The 16465-nt window shown below is 45.4% G+C and overlaps 1 protein-coding gene across 1 annotated transcript in view; it reads right to left on the bottom strand.

Moving 5' to 3' along the window:
- Positions 1-13612, bottom strand: part of mrps5 (mitochondrial ribosomal protein S5) — a 139816-nt gene extending 126204 nt beyond the window's left edge. The window contains exon 1 of the mRNA XM_060855883.1: positions 13333-13612. Coding sequence (XP_060711866.1) covers positions 13333-13381 — 49 coding nt within the window. The 5' untranslated portion in view covers positions 13382-13612. The remainder of the gene's footprint in view (positions 1-13332) is intronic.
- Between the last annotated feature and the right edge of the window lie 2853 nt (positions 13613-16465).

The following is a 16465-nucleotide window of genomic DNA, read 5'->3' as shown; positions in this document are numbered from 1 at the left end:
AAATCTTCAATAAATCTTCACTGTTTTTCCTATCAAAACATGTTGAATTTTTCTGGACAGAGTAACTTCACAGCAACTTTCTCAAGTACAAAAAACATTTACTACACTTCTTTCTTCCTTCTTCATTGAAATCTTGTTCATTTAACCGCTTCATTGTCACCATTCTTCCTCTGGTCAGAAGGAAGCTTCCAAGTGCTGTGAACATTAACTACAAGATGGATAGAAAACCTTTCAACCTCAACTAGTTGAAATCCAAAAAAAAACACAACACTGACCTAGCTTGTAAAACTTCAGTTTCACAATAAGGGAGGCAATGACCTAGTGGTATTAACACTGGGCCCTTAATCCAGAGACCCAGGTAACGTTCTGAGAACCTAGGTTCCAATCCTGCCACAGCAGATGATGGAATATGAATAAAATAAAATCTTGGCCTCAAGAATTCTGAAACCCTTCTTCTCAGGATTTGACTGTCTCAAGACAATCAAAGAATCCCTCACAGTGTGGAAACAGGTTATTCAACCCATTAAGTCCTCAGCAACTCTCCGAAGAGCATCCCACTCTGACCCACCCCGCTACCCTATCCCTGTAATCTTGCATTCCCCCAGTTACTCTATCTAGCCTGCATATTCCTTTACTATGGACAATTTAGCATGGTCAATCCACCTAACCTGCACATCTTTGCACTGTGGAGGAAAGCGGTGAACCTGGAAGAAACCCATGCAGACATGGGGAGAAAGTGCAAACTCCACATGGTCTCATCTTCGGACGACTAAACCCGGGTCCCCGCTGCTGTGAGGTAGCAGTGCTAACCATTGAGCTAGAAGCTCAGAAGCTACCTCGCATTGAAGAGTGACATCATTTGATGAGATGTTGAATCACCACAATCTGCAAGCACTGCCTTCAGGTGCCTAAGGATAACAGTTTTTGATGACTGCCATCCAAAACTGATACCAGGAGCCTTGTGTATAAGCCAATCAGCCTTCTGGCTCTTCTATATGGATCTGAAACCTGGAACTACATACAGACTCTACCTTAAGGCCCTTCAGAAGTACCATCAATGCTGTTCAAGATAGATTTGCTGCATTGCCTGTGAGGACAGGTGTACTAACAGTGCTCATAAAGCAGCTAATAGCACCAGCATAGAGGCCACAATTATACGAAACCAGCTCCACTGGGCCGACCACATGTTTAGACTGCCCAAATTCCAAATGCCAAAACAAATCACCTTTACCCAGTTCAAGGAAGGCATTTGAACAAAAGGATCACAAAGGAAGCATTACAAAGGCTCCCTGAAGGTCTCCCCCAATAAACACAACACAAATGTGACCATGTGGGAGACTCTCATTCAAAGAAAGCAACTTGGATGAAGCTCCTGTATGAAAGCATACAATTCTTCAACATCTAATTGACATTTATACGGACCAACATTTTCCTAGCTACAAATCAATTCAGAGGAAGGGACACACGGCACAAAACATTAACTCTGATTTCCCTCCATAAATGCTGCCAGATCTGTTGAGCTCTTCCAGCAATTTCGATTGCAATTCTTCCAGAACACCCTTTGGGAAGAGTAAGTATGGAAAAGGAACCAGAGAAAGAAACGCCAGCGATTTTAAGGCCAAAGAAGCAATTCCACCTCTCAGGCACATCTGCCAATGTGTGGCTCATCAATAAAACAAGGAACCATTGTTACCAGTGGCCTGGACAGATTCAATCAAACTCATTAGCAAGTGATTGCTGATAATGTATAACTGAAAAAACCTAAGATATACAACTGCCTCACAGGAATCACAGGGCAAATGCAGGAAGGATGTTTCACGTATCCCGGGGAGTCCAGCATCAGAGGACACACTGCTGATAATGTATAACTGAGATGAGGAGTAATTCCTTCAAATGGAGGGTGAACCACCTTTGGAATTCGCTACACAAGAGACAGACACTAATTGAACAAGACTGAAAATGATAGATTTCTACATACTTAACACATCAAGCAATGCAGGGATAGTGCAAGAAATATGTTGGATTAGAAAATCAGCCATAATCTCATTGAATGATTGTCAGCATAGGCTAGATTTATCACTTACTGCTCCACTGGCTGCTGTGGCGGTGGGATTTGAAAACATGTCACAGAATACAAGTGTGGGCTTAAAGGTTATGAAATCCAATGGCATTTCTGCCATTGCCAGATATGTTCCTGGCCTCTCTGAGCACAGGATTAGTCCCACAGGACTGCAGGACTGCAAACGTGACACCGTTGTTTAAGAAAGAGGCAAAGGATTACCCAGGAAACTACAGACCTGCCAGTTTGACATCAATAGTGGGAAAATTGGAGGAGGCCATAATACAGGAAAAGATAAACATACACTTCAAGAAAAATAAATAACAGACAGTCAACACAGCTTTGTCAAGGGGAGGTTAGAACATAGAACAATACAGCACAGAACAGGCCCTTCAGCCCACGATGTTGTGCCGAACATTTGTCCTAGCTTAAGCACCTATCCATATACCTATTCAATTGCTGCTTAAAAGGTCACCAATGATTCTGACTCTGCCACTCCCACAGGCAGCGCATTCCATGCCCCCACCACTCTGGGTAAAGAACCTACCCCCTGACATCCCCCTATACCTTCCACCCTTCACCTTTAATTTATGTCCTCTTGTAACACTCTGTTGTACCCAGGGATAAAGCCTCTGACTGTCTACTCTATCTATTCCCCTGATCATCTTATAAACCTCTATCAAGTCACCCCTCATCCTTCACCGTTCCAATGAGAAAAGGCCTAGCACTCTCAATCTATCCTCGTATGACCTATTCTCCATTCCAGGCAACATCCTGGTAAATCTCCTCTGCACCCTCTCCAAAGCTTCCACAGCTTTCCTAAAGTGAGGCGACCAGAACTGCACACAGTACTCCAAATGTGGCCTTACCAAGGTCCTGTACAGCTGCAACACCACCTCACGACTCTTGAATTCAATCCCTCTGCTATGTCTAACAAATTTGATTGAATTCTTTGATGAGGTGGCACAGGCAGTGGATGAGGATAGTGCTGCAAATGTGATATATTCGGACTTCCAGGAAGCATTTGCTGCAGGGCTACATGGCAGGTTGGTTAGTGAATCAGAAATTATCGTTACTGGTGTGTCCTTGGCAGCACCAATTAGAAGTTGGCTTAAAGATAGGAAATAGGAGGGTAGGTATAGATAGGCATTTCTCAGATTGGAGACAAATTGAAAGTGATGTTCTCCAAATATTGATCCCAAGACCCCTGCTTTTTCTGATTTCTATCAGTCATTTGATATGTGTGCTGACAGAAGAATCTCAATTTGCAGCTAGGGAGAATAGTTAAAATGTGAGGAGGATGCTGAGCAACTACAGAGGGATACTGAGTTAGCCAAATGGGCAGACACCTGGCAGATGAACTTCAATCCAGAGAAATGAGAGGCAATGCATCTGGTAGAAGCAGCATGGAAACACAACATAGACTTAATGAGGGGAGTACAGGAGCAGAGGAAAGTGGGCAGGCAAATTGAAATAGCAATTAAGATGACTTATTGCTTGGGTTTCATCTTAGAGGCATAGAGCTTGAAAGCAAGGAAGTGAAGCTATATCTCTACAAATTAGTGGTCAGATTATCTTTCTATGCACCTTATTTAAGGAAGATGTTAAAGCTCTGGTGAGGAAGTGCAAAGGAGACTTATTAGAATGACACCAGTAATACGGGATTTTAGAAGCATGAAAAGAATACAGAAATTGGACTGATTCCATTTGGAGCAAAGAAGATTAAGAGGGGACTTTATTTGAGTTGCTCAAAATTATGAATAGTTTCGATAGAGGTAAAGGAGGGTATTCTTGTATGTCAGTAATTAAGGGTCACAATTTCACGACTTTCAGCAAGACAGTTAGGAACAATACGAGGAAAAACTTTATTATTCAGAGTTAAGTTTTGGAATGCACATTCTAGGACAGTAGTGGAGGCAGATTCTCCACAGAAGGTTTCCAGATTTATATTTGAAAATGAAGAATATAGGACCAGGTTCAAAAGGTATGTAATTGACTGGTAAGTACTTTGCATTACCCCAAGTTCAAAAGAAGCTGCTAAAGGACATTTCCTTCTTTTGTTCCAGAGAGCAGTTCATGAATTTATTGAAGTTCCTACTCAAGAACAAACGCAGAAGACAACATTTCAAAAGCATCAAGCGTTCAGTAACCATTTGCTTGATATAAAAGTTTAAATGTTTGTAGCTACTAATTTGGTAATGAGCTGATGATTCACACAAACTTGTAAGAGATGATGATTATGGCACAGAACTGACAAGTGCCCATAATTCTTTTTTATATTTTCTCTTAAATAAAAGCATGCAGTAAAATCATAGTGGTGAGTAGAGAAATTAAAATTACTTTTAAAAATGACAGAATTAATTTAAAACGAATAACACTAAGAAAATACAGTATAGAAGAGAGGAAGCAAAAAGATTAAAGAGGACTCAGTGGAGATATAAAAAGTCAAATAAATAAAATGAACTAAACATATTATTTTAATGTTTATCTATAAAATCCTAATTAAAGGCACAGAAGTGATTAAATAAAGGCATTGATATTGAATGTATATTTTGCCTTTCTTTTAAATAAATGGGAGAGAGAGAGATATGGGAGTGAAAAAGTACGGGAAGATGGGAGTATTTGGATGTGATAGCTATAGACATAAAATCATATCAAAAAACTAGCTTTGATGTTCTGAAACTCAGTTACATTTTGCTTGTGCTTTTCCTTTCTAAGATAATGCTCCCTCACAAAAATCCATCACAAGTTTTTTAAGCTCCAACTGACTTCAGCTTTCGGATTGGAGGTAGAGAAGTATGGTAACAGAGAACAGGGGAGGGGAGGGAAAGCTGCATATTTCTACTTCCGCAATGATTTTTAAGATAATAATTCAGAGGAGGTGAGCATTGCTAGCTGGGTCAGCATTCATCACAATTGCTAATGTCCTTCAAACACGGCTGGTGAACACTCTTACTGAACTGTTGCAGTCCAGGTAGGGGCAAGTTCCGGAATTTTTGACCCAGCAATAGTGATGTATTAATAAGACAGTTCTAAGTTAGGATGGGTAGATTCTCTCTTGTTGGAGATTTGATTTGATTTATTTATTATCATGTGCAGCTAAGTACAGTGAAAAGCTATGTTTGCAAGCAGTACAGGCAGATCGTAGTAAGCAAGGACATTCAGATCATAGGGTGAAAAAAAAATTAGAGACACACAGGTTACATCACACAAGGCATGTGTAAGGCAAAATCAACATTAAACTTCAAGTAATACTGATCTTGCTAGAGAGCCATGCATCAGTTGAACAGCAAGGAAAGAAGCTGCTCTCTAACTTATTGGTATGTGTGTTCAAGCTTCTGCCTGATAGAAGAGGTTGTAGGAGAGTATTAGAGAGTATTACCACAGTGCAATGGGTCTTTGATGATATTGGCAGCCTTTCCACAGCAACCAGCCATGGAATCCATGGATGGAGGCTTGGCTTCCAATGGTCTGGGCCGTGCACACAACTTTCTATAGTTTCTTATGGTCCTGGGTACAGCAGTTGCCATACCAGGCCTTTATGCACCTGGACAGTATGCTTTGTCACTCCTAAGAACTTGATGCTCTCCACCCTCTCAAGCTCAGCTCTGTTGATGTACACTGGGGACATGTTGTCCTCCTTTTTTCTGAAGTCAATGTTCAGTTCTTTCATTTTGCTGATGTTGAAAGAGAAGTTGTTAAAAACGTACTATGTCACCAAGCCCTCTTTCTCCTTTCTGTACTCTGACTCATCATTGTTAAATATCCATCCTACCACAGTGGTGTCACCAGCGAACGTGTAGGTGGCGCTCATTTGGAATTTGGCAACAGAGTAGGGGCTGAGGATGCTTCTTTGGGGGCTGTAGAATTGAGTGTTATTGTGGAGGATGTGCAGTTGTCTATCTTCACTGATTGTGGTCTGTGGGTCAGGAAACTGAGGATCCAGTTGCAGAAGGTGGAGCCAAATTCAAAGTCTCAGAGTTTTGAGATCAGTCTGGAGGGGATAATGGTGTTGAAGGTGGAGCTGTAGTCAATGAGCAAGAGTCTGACATACGTGTCCTTATTGTCCAAATGTTCGAAGGATGACTGCAGGGCTAGGGAAATGGCATCCACTGATGACCTGTTGCGTCAGTAAGCAAATTATATGGGATCAAGGCAAGCTGGGAGACTAGAGTTGATGTGGGCTATGACCAGCCTTTCAAAGCACTTCATGAGATGGTAATTGCCAGGCACTTGTGTGGCATGATTCTGACTTGCCACTTGTCAGCCCAAGCCTGAATAGTGTCCAGGTCTTGCTGCGTTCGGACACAGATTGCCTTGGTACCTGAGGAACTGTAAATTATTGCTGAACATATATGGCCATCACCGAACATCTGACTTTCTGATGAAGGAAAAGTCATTGATGACATAAATGGCTGGAGTCAAGAGGGTGGTACTGGAAAAGCACAGCAGGTTAGGCAGCATCCAAGGAGCAGTAAAATAGATGTTTCAGGCAAAAGCCCTTCATCAGGAATGATGCCCGAAATGTCAATTTTTCCGCTTCTCAGATGGTGCCTGAGCTGTGTTTTTCTAGCACCACACTCTCGACTCTAATCTCCAGCAGCTGCAGCACTCACTTTCACCCCATAGATGGCTACAGTTTAGGACACTATCTAGAGGAACTCATGTAGTGATCCCTTGCAACTGAGATGACTTATCCCCCAACTTCAACCATGTTCCTTTGCGTTAGGTATAAATACAACTTGTATGCAGTCCCTTATGATAACACCCTAAACAGTGCCAGTTTGCACATCTACCTTGACAACATCCAGCTTACCTCTCCATCACCCCTCTCAACTCCTCTACTGTTGCTAAATTATCATATTGTTTGTTGTTCATTCAGTACTGACTGACCAGAAAGTGACTTTTTTTTTTCTTTCATTCCCAAATCCCATAAAGGAATACTAACATGGCCAGCATTCATTTCTAATTGCTTTTAACTGAGGGATCTGCTAAGCCACCAAAATACTCGGCAGACACCACAGGGAGTGGAGTGCTTTATTTCCCCCTCCAACTCTATTTTGACTTAGTCCCCGTCCTCGCCTTCACTTTTTTGATCATGCAGCATTGCCCTTGGAGGAGAAGGGCATTGCTGGTCCCTGGCCACTCAGGAGTTTCCTTTCTTGCATGTGGTAGAAATTGAATAAAGATGTGTACACTTGTTGTCTTTCACTTTGTCCTACATATGCACACACACCACATGGGTGCTGGGAAAAATATAAGCACTACTGCAGTGAGGAAAAAATATATAACCAGAAGTTAAGAAAAAGAAGGAAGCATATGTCAGGTATAGACAGGATAGATCGAGTGAATTCTTAGAGTATAAAGAAAGTAGGAGTATACTTAAGAGAGAAATTAGGAGGGCAAAAAGGGAACATGAGATAGCTTTGGCAAATAGAATTAAGGAGAATCCAAAAGGTTTTTACAAATGTAAAAAGGACAAAAGGGTATCTATGGAGAGAATAGGGTCCCTCAAAGATCAGCAAGGTGGCCTGTGTGTGGAGCCACAGAAAATGGGAGAGATACTAAATGAATATTTTGCATCATTATTTACTGTGGAAAAGGATATGGAAGATATAGACTGTAGGGAAATAGATGGTGGCATCTTGCAAAATGTCCAGATTACAGAGGAGGAAGTGCTGGATGTCATGAAACGGTTAAAGGTGGATAAAGCCCCAGGACCTGATCAGGTGTACCTGAGAACTCTGTGGGAAGCTAGAGAAGTGATTGCTGGGCCTCTTGCTGAGATATTTGTATCATCGATAGTCACAGGTGAGGTGCCGGTAGACTGGAGGTTGGCAAACGTGGTGCCACTGTTTAAGAAGGGCGGTAAAGACAAGCCAGGGAACTATAGACCGGTGAGCCTGACCTCGGTGGTGGGCAAGTTGTTGGAGGGAATCCTGAGGGACAGGATGTACATGCATTTGGAAATGCAAGGACTGATTAGGGTTAGTCAACATGGCTTTGTGCGTGGGAAATCATGTCTCACAAACTTGATTGAGTTTTTTGAAGAAGTAACAAAGAAGATTGATGAGGACAGAGCAGTAGATGTGATCTATATGGACTTCAGTAAGGCGTTCGACAAGGTCCCCATGGGAGACTGGTTAGCAAGGTTGGATCTCATAGAATACAGGGAGAACTAGCCATTTGGATACAGAACTGGATCAAAGGTAGAAGACAGAGGGTGGTGGTGAAGGGTTGTTTTTCAGACTGGAGGCCTGTGACCAGTGGAGTGCCACAAGGATCGGTGCTGGGTCCTCTACTTTTTGTCATTTACATAAATGATTTGGATGCGAGCATAAGAGGTATAGTTAGTAAGTTTGCAGATGACACCAAAATTGGAGGTGTAATGGCCAGCTAAGAGGGTTACCTCAGATTACAACAGGATCTGGACCAGATGGGCCATGGGCTGAGAATTGGCAGATGGAGTTTAATTCAGATAAATGCGAGGTGCTGCATTTTGGGAAAGCAAATCTTAGCAGGACTTAAACACTTCATGGTAAGGTCCTCAGTGTTGCTGAACAAAGACTTCAGAGTGCAGGTTCATAGCTCTTTGAAAGTGGAGTCGCAGGTAGATGGGACAGTGAAGGCGGTGTTTGGTATGCTTTCCTTTATTGGTCAGAGTATTGAGTACAGGAGTTGGGAGATCATGTTGCAGCTTTCCAGGACATTAGTTAGGCCACTGTTGGAATATTGCGTGCAATTCTGGTCTCCTTCCTATCGGAAAGATGTTGTGAAACTTGAAAGGGTTCAGAAAAGGTTTACAAGGATGTTGCCAGGGTTGGAGGATCTGAGCTACAGGGAGAGGCTGAACAGGCTGGGGCTGTTTTCCCTGGAGCGTCGGAGACTGAGGGGTGACCTTATAGAGTTTTAAAAATTATAAGGGGCATGGATAGGATAAATAGGCAAAGTATTTTCCCTGGGGTCGGTGAGTCCAGAACTAGAGGGCATAGGTTTAGGGTGAGAGAGGAAAGATATAAAAGAGACCTACGGGGCAACTTTTTCACGCAGACGGTGGTACATATTTGGAATGAGCTGCCAGAGGATGTGGTGGAGGCTGGTACAATTGCAACATTTAAGAGGCATTTGGATGGGTATATGAATAGGAAGGGTTTGGAGGGATATGGACTGGGTGCTGGCAGGTGGGACTAGATTGGGTTGGGATATCTGGTCGGCCTGGTTGGGTTGGACTGAAGGGTCTGTTTCCACGCTGTACATCTCTGTGACTCTATTAGAATCTCCATTAAAAACTCTGCAGACAAAAATCAACAAACTGTTCCCTAATTATTAACTCCAGGTGTTTCTTGACACCTGTCTGAGACCAAGTTAGTTTGTTTGCAATAATGAGCTTTTGCTTACATGTTTGAACCATTCCTATTTCCACCACCAAAACATTACCTGACATTCACTGCCTCCGAAATTTTACCTTTTATAAATTTTAGGTCATCTAAAATTGTGTCTCGGTCTTTATTTGCATCAAGTCCTCTTCATTCATCATCCCTCCACTCACAACCTGCATCAGCTTCTGCTCATGAAAATCCTCAATGTTCGAATTCATAAACTTAATAGTACATCCTGCTATGGCATCACCTCTCAGTTTTTCTGTAAAGTCCTAAACTCCACAATCTTAATTTATCTGTAATCCTCTAATTCTGACCACTTAAGCATCCCTAATTTTAAAATCATTCCACCATTAGTGGCTGCGCCTTCACTTGTAAAGGCCCAAAACTCTGGAATTTCCCCCAGAAACTGTACCACATCTCTACCTGTTTAAGGATCCTAAAAATAATCTCAGTCTGAAATCTGAAATGCATTCCATGAAGGAGTGGTAGAATCAGATTTCTTCAGAAAAGCAATTGGATATGTATAAGAAAAATTTACAGGTTTATCAGAGATAGGGCCTGTGGAACTAACTGTGAAAGATCCAAAGGCATGATCAACTTAATTACCTCAATCTAGACTCTAAGAAAGTCAATATAAATATACAAACATAAACATTGATCAAATATATGGACTCTGGAATAAGCGCTACAAAAATTTCCAGATGTCATTGAATTAAGATGAAGATGCAGTGGTGTAGTGGTTATGTCTCACAGATAATCCAGAACCCCAGGTTCATGTTCTGACGAGATGTGTTTGAACCCCACCATAACATGCAGTGAAATTTGACAAAATCAAAACAGAATCTGGAATAAAAAGCCAGTCTATTGGTGACCATATAACCACTTGATTGTCATAAAATCTCATTTGGTTTACTAATATCCTTTATGGAAGGACAATCTGCTGTCCTCAGACAGAAACATGAACAGAAGAGGAGTAAACCTTTCTGCCCTCCCAGGTTGCTCCATCATTCAAGATAATCCTGGCTGATCATCAAACTCAGAACCCTGTTCCTACTTTCTCCCAATATCCTTTAAATCCCTTTAGCCCCAAGAAACATATTTAATTCCTTGTTCAAAACCTTCAATGTTCCGATCTCTACAATTTCCTGTGGCAGACAATTCCACAGGCTGACCGCTCCCAGGGTGAAGAAATTCTCATCTGCCCTTATTGTTTGGCCACGGTCAGAGCCTAGTTCTGGATTCCGTGATCATAGAGGCTGGAAGGATATTCTCCATCTTGTCTAATCCATTAAAATTTTATACGTTTCTAGGAGGATCCCCTCATTCTTCTAAACTCAAGTGAATGTAGTCCGAACTGATCCGGTCTTTCCACGTACATTAGTCCTGCCATCCCAGGAAACCACCTGGTAAACCTTCTTTGCACTCCCTCAATAGCCAAAACCTTTGCCAGATAAGGAAGCTAAACCAGTTTACAATACTCCAGTTGTGATATTACCCATGCTCTGTACAGTGGCAGAAAGACATCCCTACTCCTGTAGATGGTCTGGTACATTGCTTTGGTTTGGAGTCAATGTGGCTGATTCTCAACAGCCCTACAGCCAATTTTGGATTGGGCAATAAATGCTGGTCTTGCCAGTAATGCCTGAATGAATGAACGAATGAATGATTGACTGAATGAATAAAAATGGCTAGCTACCTGTGAAACAGATCAACAGCAATAGATTATTAAACTGGACAGATCAAAGAAATATGAATATAGTATGGAGTCAGAGTCAGAGCATTGCAGCACAGAAACAGACCCTTCAGTCCAACTCGTCCATGCCGACCAGATTTCCCAACAAATCTAATCCCATTTGCCAGCATATGGCCCATATCCCTCCAAACCCTTCCTATTCATATAGCCATCCAGATGACTTTTCAATGCTGTAATTGAACCAGCCTCCACTACTTCATCTGGCACCCTGTGCCCTCTCACCCTAAACCTATGCCCTCTAGTAAAAATACAATAAAAGCAATCTGAAACCAAAAGAGAAAATGCTGGAAAATCTCTGCAGGTTTGGCAGCATCTGTAAGGAGAGAAAAGAGCTGACTTTTCGAGTCTAACTGACCCTTTGTCAAAGCTCAAAGGGTCAGTTAGACTCGAAACGTCAGCTCTTTTCTCTCCTTACAGATGCAGCCAGACCTGCTGAGATTTTCCAGCATTTTCTCTTTTGGTTTCTTACGCCCTCTAGCATTGGACCCCCCGACTCCAGGGAAAAGACATTGTCTATTTATCCTATCCATGCCCCTCACGATTTTATAAACCTCCATAAAGGTCACCCCTCAGCCTCCGATGCTCCAGGGAAACAGCCCCAGCCTATTCAGCCTCCCCCTATAGCTCAAATCCTCCAACCCTGGCAACATCCTTGTAAATCTTTTCTGAACCCTTTCAAGTTTCAAAACAGCCTTCTGGTAGGAAGGAGACCAAACTTGCACGCAATACTCCAACAGTGGCCTAACCAACGTCCTGTACAGCTGCAACATGACCTCCCAACTCCTGTACTCAATACTCTGACCAATGAAGGAAAGCATACTAAACGCCGCCTTCACGATCCTATCTACCTGTGACCCCACTTTCAAGGAGCTATGAACCTGCACTCCAAGGTCACTTTGTTCAGCAACACTCCCTAGGACCTTACCATCAAGGTGTATAAGTCCTGCTAAGATTTGCTTTCCCAAAATGCAGCACCTCGCATTTATCTGAATTAAACTCCATCTGTCACTTCTCAGCCCATCTGGCCTCGATCCTGTTGTAATCTGAGGTAACCCTCTTCACTGTCCACTACACCTCCAATTTTGGTGTCATCTGCAAACTTACTAACTGTACCTCATGCTCACATCCAAATAATTTATATAAATGATGAAAAGGAGAGGACCCAGCACCGATCCTTGTGGCACTCCACTGGTCACAGGCCCCAGTCTGAAAAACAACCCTCCACCACCCTCAGCAAAATACTAAAAATCTAAATAATGGAGATCTAGGGATTCACATAACAATTATTTTTTTTTAAAAAATGCAGGAAGACAAATGGCTTAGATTGAGAGACCACGTGCATCAGGTTTGACAGTATCAGAAATAAAACAGGAAAGCTGAGGAAGACCCCGATAAAAACAGCAGAGACCCTGAGCTGGGTTCTGCTGGAGGCACTGCCATCCCTTGTGACTGTGACTGACCCCCTCCCCCCCCCAGCCAGGGGTCCAGCGACTGACCCCCTACCCCCCCCATCCAGGGGCCCAGCGACTGACCCCCTACCCCCCCCCCCCCCCCCCCATCCAGGGGCCCAGCGACTGACCCCCTACCCCCCCCCCCCCCCATCCAGGGGCCCAGTGACTGACCCCCTACCCCCCCCCCCCCCATCCAGGGGCCCAGTGACTGACCCCCTACCCCCCCCCCATCCAGGGGCCCAGCGACTGACCCCCTACCCCCCCCCATCCAGGGGCCCAGTGACTGACCCCCTACCCCCCCCCCCCCCATCCAGGGGCCCAGTGACTGACCCCCTACCCCCCCCCCCCCCCATCCAGGGGCCCAGTGACTGACCCCCTACCCCCCCCCCCATCCAGGGGCCCAGTGACTGACCCCCTACCCCCCCCCATCCAGGGGCCCAGTGACTGACCCCCTACCCCCCCCCCATCCAGGGGCCCAGCGACTGACCCCCTCCCCCCCCCCCCATCCAGGGGCCCAGTGACTGACCCCCTACCCCCCCCCCCATCCAGGGGCCCAGCGACTGACCCCCCTCCCCCCCATATCCAGGGGCCCAGCGACTGACACAACCCTCACCCCCGCCCCAGTGCCCGGCCAGTCGGCCCACCAGCACCTCCCTCCCCCTCCCCCGGGGGGTCCCAGTGACTGACCTGTTCCCAGCCTGAGGCCTACACTCAGGCTCCGCGCCGCCGCCGCCATGTCACGGTGTGTTCTCCGAGCGGGAGCGAATCCTTGTCCCGGTGAACACGGTGATCCCTAACCTCTCTCTCCCCCCGGCCCCGGTCCCGGTGAGCTCTCTCCTCGCGGGCCGTGAGGCGGCAGGAGCCGGTTTTCCGGGACGTTGCCTCGCGACTGCCCTTAAAGGCGCCTGTCAGTGAATAAATGTCCGGCAACGTTTTTATTCTTCAGGGAGAGGGCTCCCTGAAATAAAGGGACCAGTTCCTCTTCATTCCCCATAAAGTCTGTAATTTTAATCTTACACATCCACTCTGACTCATCCAAGTCTTCAGTTTTAAACCAATTTGTTAGGACATGCCTCCATGGGACTTTATAGTTTTTTTTTGTCAAAGTTACATTTTCTATTCAGTTTGTTCACTGTGAGAAACAAAGCTCACGCACTGCAATAATTTCACTCTGAGACAAGATCTGAATCAGTCGTGCCCTTTATTTCACGCTTGCAAGTGGGTGTGATGTCCACAAGGCAGGGACAAAACACACTGAATTCAACAAATACTCGATATTTATATAATTTGGTTCCTACATACTTTTGTCTTATTTCATTGTGTCCCCCCCTGTTTACATCCTCCACTTCCCTAAGACCGGTACCCATTACTCCTGTTTATCTCTTGTCTTATCCGGCCTTGTCTGTGACAAAATGCTTATTCCTGTTCTCACAAGGCCATTTGACCTCTTCCTGCTGTGGGCACATCCTTGCCTTACCATTATTTGCTCCCTCCATCTGTGCCGCCCCTCCCAGCATCTTATCACTAAGCCCTTTTAGTTGGGGTTTGTTCCTGTGTTTCTGTAAAAGTGGGAAACAGATGTTTATACCTCCCGTTTATACAGGCCTGTCTTCACAGCATCTTATCTAGTGGCCTGTATTTCTACCATTGTCTTACAGAGCCATTTCTTTCTTGCATACATCTTTAGCTAATACAAAAAAACAATTATGCATTTCCTCCACATAGTTCCCATTCTTGTTGACTCAGCTCCTGGCTGAAACAATTACACACTGATGTGAGTTCATTCACCTTGTATCAAAAATTATAATTGGGAATTGCAGAAGTAACATTAATTTACCATATCCCACATTCACAGGTATCATTACACACCTTTCAAAAAGGGGAGATTTAAATCTAGCTCAGACATGGGGTTCGCAGTTGGTAGAAAGCTGGGATAGTGGCCCAGAACAGAGTAGGGATAGTGGGCTAGTGCAGAGTGGGGATAGTGGCCCAGGGCAGAGTGGGGATAGTGGTCCAGTGTCGAGCGGGGATAGTGATCCAGGGTAGAGTGGGGAGAGTGATCCAGTGTAGAGCAGGGATAGCGGGCCAGTGTAGACTGTGGATGGTGGCACAGTGACAAGTGGGGATAGTGGTCCAGTTAGAGCTGGGATAGTGGTCCAGTGTCGAGCTGGGATAGTGGTCCATTGTCGAGCTGGGATACTGATCCAGTGTAGAGTGGGGATAGTGGTCCACTGTAGAGCGGGGATGGTGGGCCAGTGTAGAGTAGGGCCAGTGGTCCAGTGTAGAGTGGGGACAGTGGTCCAGTGTAGATTGGGAACAGTAATTCAGTGTAGAGTGGGGATAATGGCCTAGTACAGAGCGGGGATAGTGCCTGAGTGCAGAGTGGGGACAATGGTCCAGTGGAGAGCGGGGATGGAGGGCCAGAATAGAGCGGGGATAATGTTCCACTGTAGAGCTGGGGTAGTGGTCCAGTGTAGAGTGAGGACAGTGGTCCAGTGTCGTGCGGGGATAGTGGTCCAGTGTAGAGCGGGAATAGTGGTCTAGAGTAGAGCAGGGATAGCGAGCCAGTGTAGAGGGGAGATAGTGTTCCAGTGTCGAGTGGGGATTGTGGTCCAGTGTAGAGTGGAGAGAATGGTCCAGTGTAGAGCAGGGATAGCGGGCCAGTGTCGAGCGGGGAGAGTGGACCAGTCACAAGCGGGGATAGTGGTCTAGTGGAGAGCTGAGATAGTGATCCAATGTAGAGTGTGAATAGTGGCCCATGTAGAGCAGGGATAGTGATTCAGTGACAAGCAGGGATAGTGGTCCAGTGTAGAGTGGGGATAGTGGTCCAGGGTAGAGTGGGGAGAGTGATCCAGTGTAGAGCAGGGATAGCGGGCCAGTGTAGACTGTGGATGGTGGCACAGTGACAAGTGGGGATAGTGGTCCAGTTAGAGCTGGGATAGTGGTCCAGTGTCGAGCTGGGATAGTGGTCCATTGTCGAGCTGGGATACTGATCCAGTGTAGAGTGGGGATAGTGGTCCACTGTAGAGCGGGGATGGTGGGCCAGTGTAGAGTAGGGCCAGTGGTCCAGTGTAGAGTGGGGACAGTGGTCCAGTGTAGATTGGGAACAGTAATTCAGTGTAGAGTGGGGATAATGGCCTAGTACAGAGCGGGGATAGTGCCTGAGTGCAGAGTGGGGACAATGGTCCAGTGGAGAGCGGGGATGGAGGGCCAGAATAGAGCGGGGATAATGTTCCACTGTAGAGCTGGGGTAGTGGTCCAGTGTAGAGTGAGGACAGTGGTCCAGTGTCGTGCGGGGATAGTGGTCCAGTGTAGAGCGGGAATAGTGGTCTAGAGTAGAGCAGGGATAGCGAGCCAGTGTAGAGGGGAGATAGTGTTCCAGTGTCGAGTGGGGATTGTGGTCCAGTGTAGAGTGGAGAGAATGGTCCAGTGTAGAGCAGGGATAGCGGGCCAGTGTCGAGCGGGGAGAGTGGACCAGTCACAAGCGGGGATAGTGGTCTAGTGGAGAGCTGAGATAGTGATCCAATGTAGAGTGTGAATAGTGGCCCATGTAGAGCAGGGATAGTGATTCAGTGACAAGCAGGGATAGTGGTCCAGTGTAGAGTGGGGATAGTGGTCCAGTGTAGAATGGGGACAGTGGGCGAGTGCAGAGCGGGGATAGTCATCCAGTAGAGAGTGGGGATAGTGGTCCAGTAGAGAGTGTGAATAGCGACCCAGTGTAGAGCGGGGGTAGTGGCCCAGTGACAAGTGGGGATAGTGGTCCAGTGTCGAGTGGGGGTAGCGGTCCAGTGTAGAGTTGTGATAGTGGTCCAGTGTCGAG

Source organism: Hemiscyllium ocellatum, chromosome 3 (genome assembly GCF_020745735.1).
Source record: "Hemiscyllium ocellatum isolate sHemOce1 chromosome 3, sHemOce1.pat.X.cur, whole genome shotgun sequence".
Classification (NCBI taxonomy): Eukaryota; Metazoa; Chordata; class Chondrichthyes; order Orectolobiformes; family Hemiscylliidae; genus Hemiscyllium; species Hemiscyllium ocellatum.
The sequence above is the reverse complement of the archived record's forward strand: the minus strand, read 5'-3'. Positions and strand labels throughout refer to the sequence as shown.